Here is a 22,718-nt window from a genome sequence, read left to right as displayed (position 1 = left end):
ACCCTCCCTTCCTTATTTCTTAGTGTAATGCCCAGCGCGTGCTGCACCATCTTATGTCGCCGATTGTCGGCCCATTATCAAAACCTGAGAGACACATTAGCCGACAGAAAGCTGAGCTATAACGGTTCGATCGAACCGTGTTGTGTCCAACAATGGACACAAAATAATAAGTCCAGTTCACTAACTTTGAAACCAGGCATTAATCAATTCCTTACTACAATCTACATGTCATGCATGTGGCGAGTGTCAGTCTGACTGAATGAAAATCATTATAACCTATTTATGTCATGTTAACGAAGAACAGCTGAAAAGTTACCGGGTTTTCTGGTAGAAATTTCGCTCCAACTCCTCCCCTAGTTATTTATACTTTTTTTGCACTAAATGTTGAATAAACATTCATGTTGTTTCCGATGTCTGCTGGACTTCGGGTTGCATCGTGTCAGCTGTTCGGGATTCCCTCCGTGTTTCCCCTCAGAAAGCAGGAGGAGAATCTGCGCTTTCTGATTGGCTACCGGTCACATTCAACAGGTTGCGTCACTCTCCCAGTCTGGATAAATCCTTGATTTAGATCAGAGCGGCCACAACGATCTACCATAACACACAAGGGACAATCTCAGAACGAAGAACGTTCTCAGATTGTCGTTCTGGGTAAAAAATCCTGTAGTTTGAACTATTGCATCTTCTCTATTTAAATCTAATTATTACTGAAGCCCAATATACTATACAGACTTCATAATCTGCACTCTTTTGGTTGAATGCAGTATTTATTTCCACTTTGGCTTTATGTTGTATAGTTTTTATTCAAGTACATTTATTGTTAATGGAGACTGAGAATCTATTTTATTTTTGGTTGTTTTATTTATTTTGTGTATCAGTCCCAGTGTCAACTGTCTTTTGAAAGTAAAGTGTTTCTATCTTTGGCAGGAAATCGCATGTATTATTACGTAATTTCCAATAAATCAATGAAAAAAGGTCTTCAAACAATATTATCGTTTATCGCAATAATTTTTGAGACAATTTATCGCCCAGCAAAATCTGTTATCGTGACAGGCCTATGTATAGTCACGGCTGTTCAGCTGTGACTTTTAGGATATTTATTTTTACTACAAAACAGTTCGTTCTGCCTTGCCTTCAGAGTTCTGTTCAGACACAATATTTTTCTGCTCTTGATCAAAAACAAGCTTGACAGTTTTTTTTTCTTCTGCGTCTGCTGCTTTTTAAAATGTTTAAATAATGAGCTGAGCCTCCATGGGGCAAGCTCATATCAACACTTTGACATCTTTACTGCATCTTTCACACAAAACTATGCAGGAATCCTGCTACTGTAATCATGTCTGTGTCACAGTCTGTTGGCAATCCAGCTCCAGAAACTTAGGAGATCTTTTTTTTCTTCAGGATGTTTGTGCTTCTTCTTTGCAGTCAACCATGGCTGACAGGAAGAAGCTCTCCAAGACAGTGAAGAGGAAAAGGAAGAGCAATGAAGTAGAGGTAAGCTGTGGTCTGTTTGAGTGTGTGGGAGCAGAGCTGAAGTTGGAGGCTGCAGTCATATCTTCCATATCTGTTACTTAGGGTTTGGTGTTCAGTGAGAACAAGAGGAACAGCGTTAAAGAGAAAGCTTGCAGCAACAAACTAGTAGGGGACCTCTGCTAACGGGTAAACCTCAGAGCACTCATTTGATCCAGGTTTTCATTTGTTTTTTCTGTGCTGCAGGAGGATGGCATGCTGCAGAAGATTGAACTGACCCAGAACTCTCCATCCATCCTCCACAGTAAAGGTGTGTTCCTATAGAAAGGTTTCCATATCTTAAAGTTTCAGGATTATCTGACCTTGTTCACTTCAGATCTGGTTCTCTAGATGAATTCACATGACAAGCAAAATTGGCTATACGGTGAAGTTAGTAAAACTCGCTGCATCACCTCAGAAATTTGTTGAGGCATTATATTTCTCGACTTCTTAGGGCAAAGAAGTCAAGACTTAAAATATATGTCAGGTCCCTGAAGTCATTTTTGGGAATCCATGGAGAAACTGACATTGAAGCCTGAGAAGGTGAGGAGAGCTAAATTGTTCTGCAAAAAAAAATATTGTGTTTCATACCAAACTGTAAAAGAGGTGAGGGTGGGAGGGTTTTTATATTTATCTTCAATATCCCATTGGCTATTTCTTATTATTAAATGTCTTTTTTCATCTTCCAAGTATTTGTCCAGCCATGTTTTCTGTCATTGTTCTTCTCAGCCTATTGTTTCTGGCGATTTAGCACTTACAAACAGCAGGTGAGCAATTGTGCAGTGATATGTATCTGAACACAACCTCATCATGTTATGTCAGGCTGTGTATGAATATTTTTACCACATGCCTGAAAAGTTGCTGTTTTACAAACTTTAATGAAATCAGATTTGTAGCCACAGCTCATATTTATTGCTTTGGTCTCTGCCCTATGCATTAATCTTTGATTTAACCACTAAATATACAATGTAATGATGACAAAAGACAGACAAACATGTTGTTATACCATTGATCACAGTTTTATTCATATAATCATGAGGTCGGCTGCAGGCATTAATCTATCTTTGACATTTTCCCAGACTGAGTTTTGTTAATAGAATAAACTTTATTTTGTGCTCTAAATGCTCTAGTAAAGTGTGGCTTATGTAGATGTTCCTCACTGACAACTGTTAATAATTTTTTCTGATTATTTCAACCTCACCTCTATGACTGCAGCATGTTTGTAATGATAAACCCTGACAACTTTGTCAGAGATTCAGTTCCTCTCTAGGTAAGGGGCATTTACTATTGGACAAATTGCTGCCCAAACAAACCGCTGATTGTTCAGTTACTGACAATCCGCTGGACTGAGCGGCAGGTGGCCTTATGTTAATTCTAACCTGGAAGCTCTCAGAAGATCTTAACTGCTAGTTGTACTTGGTTTGTATAGCAAAAGCCTCTAGGTTAAAGGTCAGCTTTTCATCCAAGTGTTTCATCTAATTCTTTGGTTGACCTTTTGGGTGGAAACATGTTCTGAAGGTTCATATTTGAGCGCTTCAGACTCTGGATCCACATGTTGGCCTGACCTCAGTCTACTACTCGGATCAAGATCGATGGTCTCAGTTGTCTGAAGTACTTTTGAACATTTGCAATAACTGTTTCCTGATTATGTTTCATGGAATTGATAGATATGATGCTGAAAGCATCAATCTTTAATGAGTAAAATTTGCTCAGAACTGATTTCAGGTGAAGTAGTGATTCTGGGTCATGAACAGCAGTTTTCTGTCCCTGCAGCTGATCCTGCCTCATTCATGCAGACCGTCACTGCGGCAACCAGACCTCGGCGAGGACGAAAGAAGCTGTTTAAGCTGGATGTCTCATCTCCGCTGCAAGACTCTCCGCACAGCGTGAGTCCTTTTGGCAGTGTTGACTCCTGCGTTGACAGCAACAGGCCTCCACAGACAGACAGATTCACTTGTGCACACAATGTAAACACTTTAGTCACCTTTTGAGGAGAAATGTTGCAATTCTTTTCTGTAGAGGTTGAAGTTTGTCCTAATCTTAGTTTATAGTTGAATGGCATCCATTTCACAACACTTGGTATGGAGGTTTTCTTTTGTAGTGTTTAGGGGTCCCATTTATAAAGGATTGTGTGGGATTCAATGATAAAAGTTTATGCACGACCAAAATATACTCTGAATTATGGAACAATACACATGCACACCAACAAGCAATTTCTCTTTATGAATCGCACCTGAATAAGGTCGTGCCTCAAGTTCTGTCCTCTACAAACCCACATTTAACCAGAAATGGTCAAGTCAAAGCACCTCATGAATTTTAAGGTGTAATTAAATGTGCCAGCTCATCATGTTATTTCATAAAAAGGAAAAAAAAACGACTGCCTCCTGAAGATTATAGGGGAAGAGTGCATTATCACATCAGGCCTGAAATGTTTAAATTTCCTTCGTGATTTTTCCATTTCCCAGGTCTTCCAGTAATGTTACTGATATCGATGAGTGTGATGATGAATGCACACACTGATATTCATAAATAACAGCAGTGTTATGTTTCCACTGGTGAGTGTGATGAATATATCAGTTGTTTTGAAAGCTTATAATAAATGTAATATGTAGTTTTAGAGTGAGTGAAATCAAATGTCTGAGAGGAATCATGAAGTGTGGCTTCAGTGTTTCATCTCACATCTTTTCCCCAGTCAAGTTACATATGACACGTTTTATAAATCACAACCATGGCGTGGAAGGTGACAAAAACAAGTTCCAGGCCCTGTTTTGTGTGTGCATGCCAGCTTTACAAATGAGAGCCCTGGTCTAATATCAGTTTGTATTTTGTCAGCTGCCAGGTGGAAAAGAGGAAGACAAGGACAGTGATCACCTGATCATCAGAAGACATCTGCGCTCCAACCGTAGAAAGTGACCCGTGCTGTCGGGTTCTGATTCTTGGACTTATGTTTGATATGAAAATTGATAGCTGGTTTTGAGAATAGTTGCATCACTTACAGTTATAGTAAGAAGATCTGAGAGGGCAATGTCATTATAGGTTCTTCATTCTGGCATTTGTGATTAAATCAGAAGCAGTGTAATGAGACTTTGTTCATTGACAACAGCTGGATCAAATGGCTGGAGACAATCCAGACTGAAGGTGAGTCAGAAGGGTGAAAACATTGATCAGGGTGATGATGTGATGTTTTAGTCCTCAGAACATTTTCTTAGTATCCAGGAGGACCAAATGCTTTGTCTGCATCATGTTTCTAATAGTGGCCGATAAAGCCACAAACTCAGGATTAAATTGTCATTACTGATAGGCCCTCTCTGGTTTCTGCTCCTCTCATCAGATTGAGTTTTTCCTCAGATTTTCAGTCTGACCTCTGTTGACTCTATCAGACGGAAACCAAACACCCGCTGGGTTGTAGGAAGAACAATAAGACCAAAAAATGTTGATATTTTGCTTTAGTTTTCATGAGTCAAAATAAATTTGGCTTAAGATTCTGACACCATTTAAAATCTCTTGGAGTAGAATATTGATGTGATATTACACCCTCTGATTTCAGGTTTTTCCACCTGTTTCAGATTGATTCTGTTTTTACATGGAGTTGGTGCAGAATGGATTGTGTTCTTTTTTGTAGTAAAACCCTTTAGGACACATTCTAGGTTTGATTTTGTTACTGTAAAGCAAGGTGACACAGCAGGTTGGCCATGTTTCAATGAATATATTTTGTAATAAAGTTTTTCATACCTGAAATGTTGGCTGGTGTCAGTGTGTGGGACAGTAGGTCAAATTCTTAATTTGAGGCATTTTAAAAACAACTAGACTTTAGCATTCAGCTAAACTGGAGGGTATTGTGGAAAAGATTTACTTTAATAACCTAAACCAGTGAGGAGCATATACTATTTTCCATTTCATTCCCTTCTTTTGATTATAATAAACATTTATATTAATCACTCAAAAAACGATGAAAATTTTGATAATACATAAAAATGTCTACACTTATGTAGAAAAATCAAAGTAAGCCATTACAGGCTGAAGATCAGTGTTACGCCCCTATTGGTCTTGGGGTTCAGGGCGGTAACAAAAAAAAAATATCCAGAGAATAGCAGGGATAATGAAAAGGTGATTTATTACAAAAAAAAGTTCTCACAAAACCAAGACACAATACAACTTAATCCAATTAAAACAAAAGATAGGGGCTGACAGCATTAAGAAAGGTTAAGTGCGAAGTAAATTACAAAATGCCCAAACTAGTTAGTCTAAAGTAACTCAAATAAACCAAAAGGAAAATGAAAAAAAAAAGAACAAACACACACAGGGAGCAGCAAGCCTCCTAAATACTAGCATCTGGCTTGTGAAGACAACCAAACTTAGACTTCCTTTATTGTCATTGTACAAAAAAAACTCAAGGTGAATCTTGACAACGAAATGTCGTTACTTGGCTACCAGTGTAGCAGAGCTAAAACCTTATACTACCCAATAAATAAATAAATACAATACAAGTGCCATAAAATACACAGGTTCAGTGTTGTGAAAAAAACTAAACTAAAGTGCATGTATTGACCATGTCCATGGGGGGTGATTTGGTTTGTGAGTGTGTGGAGGGGTGTTACGTGGCGTTAAGCAGTCTGATGGCCCGGGGGAAGAAACTGGTCAGTAGTCTGGTTGTTCTGCACAAGATGCTGCGGAACCTTCTTCCAGACGCCAGGGGGGAAAACAGTCCATGGTTGGGGTGGGTGGGGTCGGAGAGGATCTGGTGAGCGCGAGATAGGCAGCGCCTCTCTGCGATGTCCTTGATGCAGGGGAGCAGAGCCCCCGTGATCTTCTCCCCTGTCCTCACCACCCTCTGTAGAGACTTCCAGTCAGAGGCCCTGCAGCTCCCAGACCAGATGGAGATGTAGCTGGTCAGTTGGCTCTTGATGGTCTCTCTGTAGAAGGTCTGAAGGATGGGGGGCGGGAGGGATGCTCTCTTCATCTGACGCAGGAAATGCATGCGCTGCTGGCCCTTCTTCACCAGTGAGGAGATGTGGGGAGACCAGCTGAGGTTTTCGTTGATGTGCACCCCCAGGAACTTGATGCTGCTGACGACCTCCACAGCTGAGTCATTGATGAGGAGTGGTGTGTGGGTGGGTCTGGATTTCCTGAAGTCTACGATGATCTCCTTGGTCTTGTTGACATTCAGGATCAGGTTGTTTCCACTGCACCGGTCCACCAGATGCTGCACCTCCTCCCTATAGGCCGTCTCGTTGTTGTCCCGGATGGTTGGATCTGAAGTGTGGACGGCAGTCGTGGGTCATCAGGGTGAACAGCAGGGGGCTCAGGACACAGCCCTGAGGGGTGCCGGTGTTCAGGGTGATGACATCGGAGGTGTTGTTCTGGGTTCTGTCAGTGAGGAAGTCCAGTAGCCAGTTGCAGAGGGGGGTGTTAATTCCTAAGGGGCCCAGTTTGCCCACCAGGTCTTGGGGGATGAAGGTGTTGAACGCTGAGCTGAAGTCCAGGAAACCAAAGTCAACCTGCTCTAGCAGAGCAAACAACAAAATGTTTACAAAATTGTCAACGACAATTACAATCAAAGGTGGGGAACAGCGGAGCAAAACCTCCTCCTACAAGCTGTCCCACTGAGGAAATGATTTCAGGAGCTTTTTATAGGATCATTAACATCTGGTAGGCTTGCAGTTCTCTTCTGGTCCAATGGGGTGTAGTTCCTGCAGCTTCCAGGTAGCCAATCAGGAGATGATGAGTCATCAGAGCTGAACCTGCATAACAAAACCCTACACAGAGGCCAGGGGCTGTAACAATCAGTCACAATAATGGGTCAGCACACAGAGTGAAGGAAATTGATTATTTTTCTTGAGGAGTCTGGGTTGGTTTAAAAAAACCATAGGCCACTGACATTGTTTTTTTTTTCCATTCTCAGAAATGCGAATCTCTTTGTTTTATGAAAAGTGAAGCAATGGCAGCAGCAACCACAACTCTCATCAAAGGAATATGATGCTGATGAAAGTTTGTGCAGGCCTTACACACGAGCTGCCGACGAGTCTTTTTGGGATCTTGCAAGAGTTGAAACTGATCTCTGGATTTCTTCCTTTTGTGTCAGAGGATTCTAGACTTGAACACACCTGTGGAGATAAATTTATACTATCCCTTCTGTGGGTGCAGTCATGTTGGTTGACATCTGGTTGGAGGTCATCTACTGGATCTGGAACTTGTCTGCACTGGCTTGTGTGGATCCAACTGGCTGGTTCAGCAACCTAAATCATGAACAGCCCAGACATAATTCCTTGTCAATTCGCCAGTGTTTGCATTGACTGAACCCTGCTGACTGGACAATGGTAAAGAACTGTAGCAAAGGAATTTGCAGGAATTGAGTGTTAAGCTTTCATAGCCTATATGATTTAAAGAACAGTGAAGAGGTTGTGCAGTATGAAACACTGCATCATCACAAAGCAGTGGAGGTTGAAAGGTTTCTTACCACATTGTGTGTGGTGCAAACTAGGCATGATTTGGTAAAATATGGAAAGAAAAAGTTGAGTAAAGATTGATTCAGTATCAAGGCCTCTTTACAACATCCTGAGAGGGTTGTGCCTGCAATCTGCCACATATACTTCTCACCGGTGGAAACGAGACTAAGGACACAAATTAGCAGGGGGTCAAGAGGGTGTGGCTGCATTTTTTGCAGCAGTATGTGCTCTTCCATTTCCCAGTGAATTTGACCTAGGGACCCCTCTTGTTGCTAAAAACATCAGCACCTCTAACAGCTTCGGTGTTAGATTTACTCTGGGAGAAGGGAGTATTTGAAATGGCCAACCTAAAAAGCAATAAGTTATAAATATTGTTCTTTGAACTTCTACAACGTAAACTTGCCAGCTCCTTAGCATCTTAAATTTAAATGTTAAACAATTTTAAATATTTGAATCAATGTATGCTGAAATTATTGTTTTTAGGACTAGTTGTGGGTTTAAATAGTGTTTCACTGAAAATGTTTTCCCGTAACAATATTTTGTCTTTAATAGAGTGTCAGAGACAAAACGTAGTTTTTGTCCTAAGCGGCCCTTCCTGTGCTCTACCATTTGACTCAGATGGTAGCAGCACCAGAGCCAGATTGTATATAGAAGCTGCTTGATGCTGACAGTATTTCAAGGACATTCATTTTTACCCATAGCTTCTCCTCCTTTCCTACTTTAGGAGTTCAGTAGCTTTAAGTTCTAGACTGATTCTGTTTTTAGCCTCAAAGAAGGGAAACTGCGCTGAAGAAGAAATGTTTTTAAATATCAGTTTTGACCAAACGATTGTCCTTTAATTCCAGGCGAAGCAGTAGTTTGTTTAAAATATGAAATATAAAGAAAATATTTAACAATTTCTATTTATATTACAAAATGTAGATTCCATTGATTCCCAAGACAAAAGCATCAGCAATGATTGTGCACAAAACCTACTAATGTAAATCAAACCCCTCTAAAGGTTCGAGAAAGGTGAAAGGACATTTTGAAAGAAATACAACAATTTATTCCTTTACAGGGTTTCTGCAGCAGAGTTTTACAGAAGGTATTTATACACTGTACATATTCTACAAGACATGGGTTACAACTGAGACCTTATGATGAGAAAAGCTGTATGCCTGTATCTACATTATGGAACATTAAAAGAAACGTCCAAGATAATTCAGTGCTACACAGCCTTTACAGCAAAATGACAGTTTACAATGAGATGTTGATCCTGTTCAACGCTGTAGATGGACAGGGCTAGACACTGATTTCATTTATTTTTTGTCCTAGAGATAAAATTTTATTGGACAGAACAATGTAGAATCTTGAAAAGATCAGTAAAGGCTACATTAAATAAACCCTACTTTTCACAATGTTAGTTTTTTTGTTGTTGTACATATTGTAGCAAATAATGTTTTTATTGCGCCTGACTTTTAGTGTGAAAATGCATAACAAAATTTCTACATTTTATTTTAAATTGAGATTATGTTTGACAGTAATCTGAATTACTGACAAACAAACAAATGATTGGTTTGTTTGTTCCATTTTACCAAGACCGGTTATGGAAGAATATTTACTATTTTAAATGTATGACTGAAAATACATATTCAGCATGTCTAGCTGAGAATGTTGAATTGAACATGTAATTGAAGTGATCAAGCCTGTTTCAGACAAGTTTCATTTTTAGAGCAATACTTGTGTTTATAACATTTTAGAGCCTAAAAAAATATACTTTTCCTGTGACCTTTACTGACATTGCACTAAATAACTCAAACTGAGAGTAATTCAAGACTATATCTACCACCCTTGTCATGTTGTGGTGTTGGCATATTGTCCTTTCTTGCCACCAGTCACTCCGGTCTTCTTAGTTCAATTGGAAATGTTGATAGTATTGATCATGTCTCACAGTTCAAAAATTGTAGAAAATGTACTGTAAGTACAGGTCGATCCAGGAGCAGCCTGCAACATGTTGTTGGTGCCAATATCCTGTGGCTAATGGGTGAGATATTAATAAGAATAACAATGTACTGGCTGTAATTTAAAATGTGTAAAATTCATAGGATGTAACAGGATAGTGCTAAATAATTCTGATGACAACTCCACTACATATTTTTCTCACACTAGTCATGCTTTATTTTAATTTCAAATCCTTTGTGGCATTACAGATATTATGTGTTCACCGTGTGGTGGTGACACCCAAGTCAAATGCTTCAGCATGTAATCTTTAAATCTAGGGTTGAAAAGTAACTTTCACTGTTGCTTGGAAGACATACATAATCCAAGTGTTATATTTTAATTGTTTCAAGATGTATCAACAAGGACTGAAACCACCATTCTTTTTGTATTCAGCTTATAGCCACTCGGTAGTACTGACAGATTTACACAATGCACAGAAACCTGTAAGTGGCTATATTACAGCCTACAGATTCTGAGACTGTTCACAGATGAAAAATGGAGGAATGAAGTGAATAGTGTTCATAAGTGTTCTTCGGCAAAGTATAATGTCTGACAGCTGAAACGCACCACAAAGGTGTGTTGAACATTTTCAAATCAAACAAAAGGGAAAATTAATTTTTTTTTGGACATGGATATTTTCTTGGAAAAAAAAAGTTTCTCCAATTTAGGTAAAACTTAAGTTATGGCAAGAGATGATGTGCATAGGTGATGTATTTAGATACAAGGGTAGTAAAGTGCAACCAAAACAAAATGAAAGTAAAACAAAAGTTGGCAGCATACTGTTGGAAGAGAGCAGAGTTAGTCAGTTGGTAGTCAGGCTTAAACATCTGAGCAGTTCTGTTCATAATAATTATGATGCAGATGTAAAGAGACTTTATTAGACATGATGAATGAAAATTTCAGAACTATATTATATTGTGAGTTGATATCTGAACTAATGAATAATGTGTTTAACGGGCTGATAGAAAGACCCCGACTGTATTTGATTCAAACATCATGAAACATATGACAAAAGTAATCAAACTGCATAAAAATAATCAAAAAATCAAACATGATGTCGAGTGACGACTCATCTGCTGCCACCCACTTCACTCTCGTTCCATTTTCATGACCTCCCAGGGTGACGATGTTAAATCTTCATACCAAGCTTGGCTTTCTGTGGAAGACACATCACTGTGGTTAACACACCATCACCACACACCGTTGACCATAATTATTATTGACCATCATTATTCAAGTGACTGGAGGGTCTCTCAGTTTGAATCTTACCCAAGTAACAGGGACTTCTTTGTGTCAACTGATAACTTTTCATCGGAGGGGACAGAATTCACATGTAGGATACCACAAGGTTCAATATTTGGGCTCCCCTTAATTAATATCTAGATCAGTGGTGTCTAAAGCCAATCCTTGAGGGCCAACATCCTCCAGATTTTAGTTCTGTCCCTGGTGGTAGTTGCTTCCTACTCCTGCTAATGAGCCATCATTTTATCCAGCTATGTTGAATCAGGGAGTGAACTAAGGTCCAGAACTAGAGTTGTGAATCAGACCCGTTTTCATTTGTTCAAAAGATCTGGTTCGTTTGGGAAGCGACAATGCAAATTTGAAATCCAAAACTGACTAAAAAAAGCAAACTCTGATCCACCTAAAAACCTCGATCTCGAGCTGGCTGAAGTGAACTCTTGCAGGGTTGAAAAAATATCTGAATGCAACGTGACTGGAAGCCATTCCCAAAGCAGGAAGTGAACTACAGCGCAGGACATTCTGCGTCAATACAACCATAACAAACATGCATTTGTTATGGAAAAAATGGCTTGTGGTCAGGTGTGGAGTGAAGAGGAAGTAAAGGCCCTCGTGCAAATATGGTCAGAAGAAAATATATCACAGAGACTTGTAACCGCTCACAAAAACAATGTTTTTAAGCTAATTAATGTGAAGGAGACACTGAGATTCCCTCTTACAGTTGCACAGCACCACACTCAGGTAAAAAGACTTTGCCAACAATACATCAAAAATTGGCATGCTAAGGGCAATTGGAAGTTCAGAAGATGCAAAGGACAAAGTTGTGGACAGGCGTAGCGCGGGATCACGTGATGTTGTCAGTGATTATAGATCAGCTGTTGCTCACCTGGGTGATCTTAGTGAGTGGGTGATGAGGGAAGGTTTACTTTTTGCTGACCGCATCAATTTAGCACATTTTGCCTTTATTCACTGTTTTTTCTACGGATCCGTTTTTATGCTGTGTGGACACTGTGACACTTTGGATATTGGCAAAATAAATCAACTTAAATGCAACTTGGATTGCGTTTTTGATCAGCTGGCGCGTCAACAAAGATTCTCCTATTCAGCCGCTCGGCGACCTGGTTTGACAGTCGCTAATAGCCAAGTTTCCTTGGTATGATGCACTAGATGATACTCTGGGCACTCGATCCAGGAGCAGCCTGCAACATGTTGTGGAGACCTACCAAAAAGACTCCACTCTATGTCTTCTTTAGAGGTTTTTGTGTTGATTCCTTCGGTATTTCTGAGTGCAGTGCCACCACAGGCGATAGGGGGAACGGGGCTTTCAGTTAGTTTGTGTCGTTTGACACAGTGTAGCGTGAATGCAAATTACAGTCCTGAAAATGTAACAAATGTTGCAATTTTGATCCCCAATCGAACAGAGTCTATCGGACTCCTTGGTGTGAAAACACCCTAAAACATGCAGGATATCAGCTATTGAAAACTGACTTTGGAAACCTCCTATAGACAGGCTCCCTCTAGCTCACATAATAAGCATTAATAAGCAGAATAAGTTACTATAACTATGCCACTGATACACAACTCTTACATTACATTAAGAGATTAATCTGAACTAATCATGATTCTAAAAGGGAAAGAGTACAAAGAGAAGCCACTAGTTCTAAATTGTTGTATAATTTTCATTCCATTCATACGATTATGCATTATATTTTTTTTCAACATATAATTAAAAAACCAAGAAAGTGTATGCTATGACTGAAGAAAAGTTTATGAGGTATCAATACTTTTGCAATGCACTGTTTGTGTTGGGATGATCTCTTTGTGAGTCAGAGATCCAAAGTTTTCAGATTCCTAAGTCAGTGCTTAAAACAGATCAATGTGCGAATGTGCCACAACTGTCTCCAGTTGAACAGAAACAAAACTGATGTTATTTCTGGACCTACAAAGGAACAATCTATGTAGCACACAGCTCCAAGCTAGAAACTAACCATCAGGCTCACATGTTCATAAACACTAGAAAAATAGAGAGAATCATCCTCCTTCTAAAGTCCTAACACTACCTAACAGACTTGAAAATATTTTTGCTAGTTCATAAACTAGCAAAAATGCATGCAATCCATTAAACATGTCTTTAATGCATTGCACCACAATACATTAAAGACATGTTGGCATATCAACCTTCAAGACCAAAAACATGGAAAAATTGCATTCAGTTTTTATTCTCCTTTAGTCTGAAACAAACTTCCAAAAAACTGCAAACTCAACACAGTTTTAGTTTTGATTTATAGGGTTTCCATAAATCAAAACTAATATTTTGTTTGATATTTTGTTTCTATCATGTTAAGTACTCCGAAATGGCTTGTTGTTAAAATGTTTGATACAAATAAACTGGATTTCCATTTTCACAACTGAAAAAAGTGTCTTCCTTTATTGGTAATCATACAATGTGCAGTTGTGTATTAATAAAAATCTGCAAACTAAATAGTCTAACAATGAAGCGCATATGGGTGAGGCACTTCACATATTGTCTTTTTCTGATCATGACCTGTCATATCATAGAAAAAAAATACTTGACAAAAGATCGGTCAAATTTCTACCAATTTCATTGATACCCATTGCATGTATCAATGACTGTCAAGCACTCTCACTTCCACCCGAGTTTGGTTTGTTCTTTTGAAAGCACATTCAAGAATTAAAATAATAATTGTTGTATAATGTGCTTTTCCTATGAACTTGATTTGGGTTAATTTGTGAAATTAATAGAATATAAAATATGTCACCCCATTTGTTTCTTCAATAGGGAACAATTTAATTTGACATCAGTGGCTACCTTTTTATTTTGGGATACAACAAGTTTTAAAACAAGAGTAATCCAGTAAATCCTGCCACTCATTTACTGTTGACCCAGCTTCAAAATGCCTAAAATCTGTTACGTGTACAGTTTTTCCAACCATTCTAATAGAAAGATAAACGTTATTTTTTTGTTACAAAGATAGTTGGTCATTAGGAAGTTATTTTTAAAAAACTTACTGAAAAAGTGGATCAAGAATCTACAGCTAAAAACAGGAGGTGCACAAACTAACAATGCTAGAGTTTGCAGGGCCACTTTCTAACAGGTAAGAATTGCATCGTTTGAATTGTATTTTCAGATTATTTTTGGACAGTTATTTAGAAAGATAAGTATTCAGATGCAGGGGCGCCGCCAGAAATCTTCGGCCCCATGACAAAAAAATTAATTGGGCCCCCCAGGCAGCTGTTGTTACAATTTTTTGTGTCTGTCTGAGTTTGTTTTGACTCTATGCATCAAAAGCATGTGACTGCATTGCTTTTTTTGGTCATACTAGCACGGTATTTACTGCTCATAAATTTTACATGTATAACCCAGGGTAAAAACTGCCTTTAATCCCGTCTTTGCTGCTCCATTGTTTACAGAGACAGTCAGTCACACAGTGCATTCAGCCAATCACTGCATCTGAAGTGCTCCAGCTTTTCCCAATCAGGTGTGAGGGGGAGAGCTTGAGACAAAAGAGCTACAGGTTTGTGCTTCCAAACAATTTGTTCATTTCTTTGTTTATTGTGCACTTTTAAAATTCACAATATAAAAGTCATGTAGTTCTGAATACCCAGTGAGCTTGGAGCCATGAAGCTGTTGTGCATTGAACTACATATGGAATTGGTGAGTAGTGAACACAATGTTGCTTTATTTGTTTGGTATGTTGGTGGTGGTACCTTAGAATAATTGTTTGATCATCAATTGTCACATAATCTAATTTAAATTCAAGATATGAGTTTAAGATAATGAGATAAATGCTGATATCTTTATTTTGTCTATGGATATAAATGCCTTTATTTCTGGATATAACTGAAAAACCACCTAGTTAACTAGCAGGATGGTAATTTACTGGCCCTGTTTATTTTAATACAGGCCAGGTGACCCTTTTTTAGGGCTAAAGGATGGCGAGCTTCTGATAACTGGCTGGAGCCAGGAGAACCTGAAATTGACTTCATACTGGTCTGGTAGAAGGCTGATGGTTGGTAGTATTTCCCCCTCCATCTCACTATATAGACACACAACTCATTATTCATCTCTTCTCCATTGGAAACAAATTGCACTTGGACATTTTCACCTCAAATACACAAACAATCAAACCATGGACTTTTTAAATGTTTGTCAGTCAGACACTGTGCTGACCAGTGGGGAAATTTAGGATTATTGTGCACATTTATATGGAAGATCTACTGCAGTACCGTGTGTGTGTGTGTCTGTGTGTGTGTGTGTGTGTGCGTGTGTGTGTGTGTGTGCGTGCGTCATGGGTAGCTATGCTAACTACACTGCAGCCTAGGGATGAGCAGCCACATGAGACTGTGATTGACAGCACTAAAAACTCTCCTGCCACTGATTGGTTGTTTCTAGATTGTATTGGGAGAGGGCAGAGGAAATAGATTTTTCCCAGATTATCTCTCATGCCATAATGTCACAACATAATGACAGTTTTAACAAATACGTTAAAAAATCAATCAATAAATATATATATATAAAAATATAAAAGTTACATAATGCAGCTTTAATTTCACTGAGGAGAGGGCAGGTCAGAAGGGATGTGGGTTAGAGCTGCTTCTGACTGACTCTCCTGTTAAGTGGTAAAAGGTACAGGTACAAGTTAAATATACGAATATGTTGGTCATTTCTTTCCTTCATTAAATGTTGGTGAAATTGACTTTTTCTACAAGACAGTCTACCCATCTGTCTTGGAGAAAAACTGTGTAACAAATTAACACATATCTTTTTCTTTCTCTATTTTTTGAAAACCTAATTTTATTATTTTTCTTAGCAGCATAGTAACTCACGCTCGTTCTTGTCTTCCACTGACACTGCTGAACACCGTCACGCGCTCCAAGCAGGAACGAACCATTTTGTGAAGGGTTTTCAGGACGTGTGCTTTTTTGTCTGGGAGAGGTAACATTAAATTTTTTAGAAAACGCCATATACTTAATTTTGTTATTGACAGGGCCCCAGTTTTCTAAATTTCTATGGAAAAAAAAAAAGAAATTGTGGAGGGCCCCCTGTTGGTCAGGGGCCCTTGGAATTGTGATACCTTTCCCCCCTATATGAAACCCCTGTTCATGTATAAGGTAAGATGTATTATTTTTATACCCTAGTTTGGTCAAACCATGTTTTTAATGTGGTTTGTGTAGACCGCTGCAAATAGTTTACCTATCTATGTTGTAGTAATGTAGTAATCAGACCTACAATAACTGACTGACAGCTGCTGGCCTCCGGTTTGCAACCAGCTTCTGACTGAGAAACCAGTAACCTGCTCCCAGTGTCAGAATCTCACTAAGGAAGAAACTCCACTAGGTTTTCTATCACTTTATCATTTCTGATAAAACTGATATATATTTGTATATAAAATAAGTCAATAAAGTTTAATTTACAATGTTATGTTTATGTCATTAGGAAGATCTCAGCCGTCTGTTGAGAGAAAAAGTAGATCTTGATCTCAAAAAGTTTGGGCACACCCCGATATAGGAACATTCCTTTGCTTCTTTGTGTGGTCTCTGCGGCACAAAGGTACTTCACAAATGCATAGAAAATGAGAACTGTTTTTCAATGTACTGTAAAGAAGTTGCTTATGTTCTTTACTTTGAAATTCCTGAAAGATGCAACCACAAACCAATAGGAAAAAAGAATGAGTTCATGATAATCTGACCTTTACCCCTTTAAATAAACCAGAAAAATCTCAAGGAAACTTACAATACCAGAAGCATGTTTTGGTTTAACACTATAAGAAGTCTTCTCCTTGGCTTGTCTGAAATACTCTTCTGCTGCTTTTAGCCTGAAAAACACAAATTTTAAAGTGAACATAAGTACACAGATTGGCAAAATTATTCCTACTTATGAAGCCGTTTCAAATTTTAAAGTTTAATGTTATTTCACATAACATTATGTGATAGCCTAAAACAAAAAAAGGCATGACTTTGTTCTTTCTGGAAAGATAGTATGTCATCTTTTTTTAAATTAAAAGATAAGGGTGTCAAGTGCATTTTTATGAGGTGCACAACACAATTAAATTCAGTTTATTTCCATAGCACCAATTCACAACTTCAAAGCAAAAAAAATAATTTCAGTTCAAACATATTGATGAAACAATAGACTACAGTATGCTCAATCAATTATTTACAGTTTCAATCTACGACTGAGCCGGCATGTTTGGTAGGAAGAATGGCAAGCCATTCCAGGAGAAGTGAATGCTATTATATATATATATAAAAAATAAAATAAAATAAAAAGTTCCCTTCTCACCCACCGCGGGTAGTTCTTATCCTCTGAGCTCGGGTCCTCTACCAGAGGCCTGGGAGCTTGAGGGTCCTGCAGTATCTTGGCTGTGCCAAGGACTGCTGCACATTTCTGGACTGAGATGTCTGATGTTGTTCCTGGAATCTGTTGTAGCCACTGCTCCAGTTTGGGGGTTACTGCCCCGAGGGCCCCGAGGGCCCCGATGACCACAGGCACCACTGTGGTCTTCACCTTCCAGGCCCTTGTCATTTGGGTCATGATTCTCTCTCTCAGGTCAGCAGCTGTCTCGTTCAGCTATGATTCATTCATCAGGGCCTCATATCCCCTCTCTCTAGTTAAGTCCCCACAGTTCTCACATCCAGGTTCCTCCTTTTTGCTGTAGCATTTGTGTTGTACCTCATCAATCTCAAGTTGTGACAGCAATTGTTATTTGCGGATGTTGGAACAGTAGTTGTTTAGCACTTAATGTTGACTGGGTATGTCAAAGTAACTATTCCTTCCCCAGTATTTGCATGTAACCTCTCTGGTTAGGGTTACTTGAGTAGTAGCATTCCAACAGATCCAAGTTTTCACCTCTCGTCCATTTCCATCTTGTTCCAGTAGCCCATTTGTCATCAAGGTGCTCTGGTTTGGCAGCACCTGACGCAGACCTTGTTTGGCCGGACGACATCTGAGCCGGCATATTACGCATCTTAGTATCTATTATGGTATCTCTCATGGTATGAGGAAGGCAGTAGTTTGAAGGCTCTTACCTAAGGACCCAAACTGGATTTGAACCCCGCCCTCTCGGGTAAAAGACTGATGACTTATGTATTATGTATTGAGCCATCCAGTCAGGTCATCTCTGTGCATGGTTTGGATTGATTACAAGAAAGTCTATGAGTCAATGCCGCATACTTGGATCATTGAATGCTTAGAGATGTTAACATCAACAGGATTCTAAGAGCCTTCATTGCAAACTCAATGAGGTTGTGGAAAACCACCCTGGAAGCCAACTGCAAACCACTTGCACAAGTGTCCATCAAATGTGGCATATACCAAGGAGATGCTCTGTCCCCGCTACTGTTCTGCATAGGCCTGAACCCCCTCAGCCAAGTTATCAACAAGACTGGCTACGGATACCGACTCAAAAATGGGGCCAACATCAGTCACCTTCTCTACATGGATGACATCAAGCTGTACAGCAAGAGTGAGCGAGACATCGACTCACTGATCCACACCACCAGGATCTACAGCACGGACATTGGGATGTCATTCGGACTAGAGAAGTGTGGTCGGCTGATCACAAAGAGGGGGAAGGTGATCCGCACAGAAGGAGTCTCACTCCCACAAGGAACAATAGCAGACATAGAGGACAGTTACAAGTACCTAGGTATACCACAAGCAAATGGCAACCTCGATGAGGTCACAAGGAAAGGAGCCACAGCTAAATACCTCCAACGAATAAGGCAAGTCCTGAGAAGTCAACTCAATGGCAGGAACAAAATCTGTGCGATAAACAGCTATGCCTTGCCAGTAATCAGATACCCTGCAGGGTACCACCCCAAATCCAGCACCCTGAGACTGTACACGAGCTGTAAGGAAGGAGGCAGAGGACTAGTGAGTGTGAGAACCACTGTCCAGGATGAAACTAATCCTAAGACAATGTGCTCAGTGAATGTCTCAGACAACAGGGAACAGAGGTTGAGGTGCCAGAGGTACCATCATGGGAGCAAGCCCCTACATGGGATGTACCACCAGCAAATAACCCAAGTGGCTGATATCAGTAAATCCTACCAATGGCTGGAAAAAGCTGGACTCAAGGACAGCACAGAGGCCCTCATCCTGGCTGCCCAGGAACAGGCCCTAAACACCAGAGCAATAGAGGCCCAGATCTACCACACCAGACAAGACCCAAGGTGTAGGTTGTGCAAGGAGGCCCCTGAGACAGTCCACACATCACAGCAGGGTGCAAGATACTGGCAGGGAAAGCGTACATGGAACGACATAACCAAGTGGCAGGCATAGTGTACAGAAACATCTGTGCAGAATATGGACTAGAAACCCCAAGATCAAAGTGGGAAACACCCCAAAGGTGGTGGAGAATGCCAGAGCTAAGATCCTGTGGGACTTCCAGATCCAGACAGACAAAATGGTAATGGCGAACCAACCAGACATTGTCGTAATGGATAAACAACAGAGGAAAGCCGTTGTTGTAGATGTAGCAATACCAAGTGACTGCAACATCAGGAAAAAGGAGAAACTGGAGAAATACCAGGGCCTCAAGGAAGAACTGGAGAAGGCCTGGAAGGTGAAGACCACAGTGGTGCCTGTGGTCATCGGGGCCCTCGGGGCAGTAACCCCCAAACTGGAGCAGTGGCTACAACAGATCCCAGGAACAACATCAGACATCTCAGGCGAGAAATGTGTAGTCATATATTTAAATGAAAAAAAAATTCTTCTCACTGACTGCGGGTGGTTCTTATCCTCTGAGCTCGGGTCCTCTACCAGAGGCCTGGGAGCTTGAGGGTCCTGCGCAGTATCTTGGCTGTGCCAAGGACTGCTGTACATTTCTGGACTGAGATGTCTGATGTTGTTCCCGGGATTTGTTGTAGCCATTGATCCAGATTGGGGGTTACTGCCCCGAGGGCCCCAATGACCACAGGCACCACTGTGGTCTTCACCTTCCAGGCCTTCTCCTCTACTATTTACACCAATACCCTTCTGTGCAGTGCTCATGTGTTTATCCATGTGTTTGCTTATCTTGGCCGCTATGATGCCTGACATGAGCTTCCAGGTTGTGGAGAGGCAGGTTATTGGTCGGTAGTTGGGTGGGACTGGACCCTTTGATGGATCCTTCTGGATTAGGATTGTCCGCCCTTCAGTTAACCATTCAGGGTGAGTCCCACTTTGTAGCAGCTGGTTCATTTGGGCTGCCATTCGCTCATGGAGAGCAGTGAGTTTCTTTAGCCAGTAGGCATGGATCATGTCAGGCCCTGGTGCTGTCCAGTTTTTCATACCTGAGACTCTTTCTTGGACATCTGTCACAGTGATGGTTGCCGGGGCTTGCTCAGGGAGGTTGCTGTGGTCCTCTCGTAGAGAGATCAGCCACTGTGCATTGCTGTTGTGGGACGCCTCCCTTTCCCATATGCCTTTCCAGTATTGTTCCGTCTCCAGCCTTGGTGGGTCTGCTCTGTTGTTATTGTTACCCTGCCATTGAGAGTACACCTTAGCTGGTTGAGTGGAGAAGAGCCGGTTAATCCTTCTGGATTCATTCTCCCTTGTGTATCTCTTTAGGCGGCTGGCCAAGGCTTGGAGCCTCTGTTTGGCAGTTTCGAGTGTTTCAGGTATGGGCATCTGCCTGTACTTTGGTCTTTTCATTGCACCCTTGTGGAGCTCTGACAGTTGGCTCACTTCCCTCCTTGTTACCTTGATTTTAGCCTCTAACCGTCTTTTCCATGGTGGGTATTGGGTCTCATGGTTGCTCTCATAGCCAAGTATCTCAAGGATCACTGATGCTGAGTTGTAGATCAGCTCATTGGTTTCTGTTATGGTGTTGGTAGGGATCGTTCTCAATGCTGCATTCACATTCTCAATGAGACTTTCTGATGGTACTTCACTCAGCCTTGTAATTGGCGCGGAGGAGGTCTGGTTGTCATTCGGGTCATGATTCTCTCTCTCAGGTCAGCAGCTGTCTCGTTCAGCTCTGTTTCGCTCATTGGGGCCGTGTATCCCCTCACTGGGTGGGGACTTGTAGTTAAGTCCCCACAGTCCTGACATCCGGGTTCCTCCCTTTTGCCATAGCATTTGTGTTGTATCTCGTCAATCTCAAGTTGTGATAGCAGTTGCCGTTTGCGGATGTTGGAACACTGAGCTACTAGTTGTTTAGCGCTTAGTGTTGACTGGGGATGTCGAAGTAACCATTCCTTCCCCAGTCTTTGCATGTAACCTCTCTGACTAGGGTTACTTGAGTAGTAGCATTCCAACAGATCCACATTTTCACCTCTCGCCCATTTCCGTCTTGTTCCAGTAGCCCATTTGTCAGGCACTGATTTAATTAGTCTTTTTTACAAATATATACTCCCTGCTGACATAAGGAAATTTCTTGCTTGCGGACATCGCTGGATGGCAAAAAGACAATTCTTTTACATGCCATCAATAGCCGCACTGCCGCAGCAGAATCATTTTGTTAACTCAATCAATTTTGGACATGTAGACATTATTAATTTTGTGCTGTGCTGCACAGCAAAGGGAAAACCGTTAAAGTACAACTCAAATCTACTTCTTTCTACCTTTTTGTATCAGCACTTGTGAACATCAGTTTTCAGCTCTTTCCACAGATTCTCAATTATAATCAGGACTGGACTTTAAATTGTCCATTCTAACACCTGGGTATGCATATTGGTGAACCATTACATTGTAGATTTTGCTTTATGTTTGGGGTCATTGTCTTGTTGGACAATAAATCTCTGTCCCAGTTGCAGACTCCAACAGATTTTTTTCTAGCATGATCCTGTATTTTGGCTCCATCCATCTTCCCATGAGTTTTAACCATCTTTCTTATCCCTGTTGAAGAAAAGCAGGCCCAAACCATGATGCTGCCACCATCATGTTTTACAGTGGTGATGAGCCACCACCTTAATTCTGAATACTAATATACCAAGAATAATATGGATTCACATCTGAACAACAACTCAAATCCTGATGTTTGAAGTGTCCTCTGTATATTCATGTTATTTTCAAGGTGATGAGCTGTTTGGCATACAAGCAGTGTTGCTTGTATGCCAAACATATCTTTTTACATTGTAGCCAAAAAGTTTGATTTTGGTTTCATTTGACCAGAGCACCTTCTTCCACATGTTTGGTGTGTCTCCCAGGTGGCTTGTGGCAAACTTTAAACAAGACTTTTTTTTTGGATATCTTTGAGGAATGGCTTTTTTCTTGTTGCTCTAAAGGCCATATTTGTGCAGTGTATGACTGATTGTTGTCCCACGGACAGACTCTCCCACCTCAGCAGTAGATCTCTGCAGTTCATCCATAGTGATCATGAGCCTCTTGGTTGCATCTCTGATCAGTTTTTCCTTGTTCCAGATGAAAGTTTAGAAGGTTGGCCAGGTCTTAGTGTAGTCGCAGTGGCCTGATACTCCTTCCATTTCAATATGATCACTTGCACAGTGCTCTTTGAGATGCTTAAAGTTCAGAAAATCTTTTTGTATCCAAATCCGGTTTTAAACTTCTCCACAACAGTATTGGAGATTAAACACAACCTTAGA

The 22,718-nt window shown here is 40.4% G+C and overlaps 2 protein-coding genes across 5 annotated transcripts in view; one reads left to right on the top strand and one right to left on the bottom strand.

The window, feature by feature from the left end:
• LOC129355361 (kinesin-like protein KIF20A) overlaps positions 1-5,241 on the top strand; it is a 32,249-nt gene extending 27,008 nt beyond the window's left edge. For 3 of the 4 annotated variants that reach the window (XM_055024885.1, XM_055024884.1, XM_055024883.1), the window contains exons 28-32: positions 1,420-1,488; positions 1,570-1,632; positions 1,711-1,774; positions 3,277-3,389; positions 4,336-5,241. In XM_055024885.1, coding sequence (XP_054880860.1) covers positions 1,420-1,488; positions 1,570-1,632; positions 1,711-1,774; positions 3,277-3,389; positions 4,336-4,416 — 390 coding nt within the window. In that variant the 3' untranslated portion in view covers positions 4,417-5,241. The remainder of the gene's footprint in view (positions 1-1,419; positions 1,489-1,569; positions 1,633-1,710; positions 1,775-3,276; positions 3,390-4,335) is intronic. The other variant, XM_055024886.1, reaches the window with a different exon arrangement.
• Positions 5,242-5,600: 359 nt separating this feature from the next.
• LOC129355358 (formin-2-like) overlaps positions 5,601-22,718 on the bottom strand; it is a 54,968-nt gene continuing 37,850 nt past the window's right edge. Inside the window, 2 exon segments of the mRNA XM_055024876.1 lie at positions 5,601-11,085; positions 16,924-17,005. Coding sequence (XP_054880851.1) covers positions 11,059-11,085; positions 16,924-17,005 — 109 coding nt within the window. The 3' untranslated portion in view covers positions 5,601-11,058.

Source organism: Poeciliopsis prolifica, unplaced genomic scaffold (genome assembly GCF_027474105.1).
Source record: "Poeciliopsis prolifica strain line A6 unplaced genomic scaffold, Auburn_PproV2 SCAFFOLD132, whole genome shotgun sequence".
NCBI classification, from domain to species: domain Eukaryota; kingdom Metazoa; phylum Chordata; class Actinopteri; order Cyprinodontiformes; family Poeciliidae; genus Poeciliopsis; species Poeciliopsis prolifica.
The sequence above is the reverse complement of the archived record's forward strand: the minus strand, read 5'-3'. Positions and strand labels throughout refer to the sequence as shown.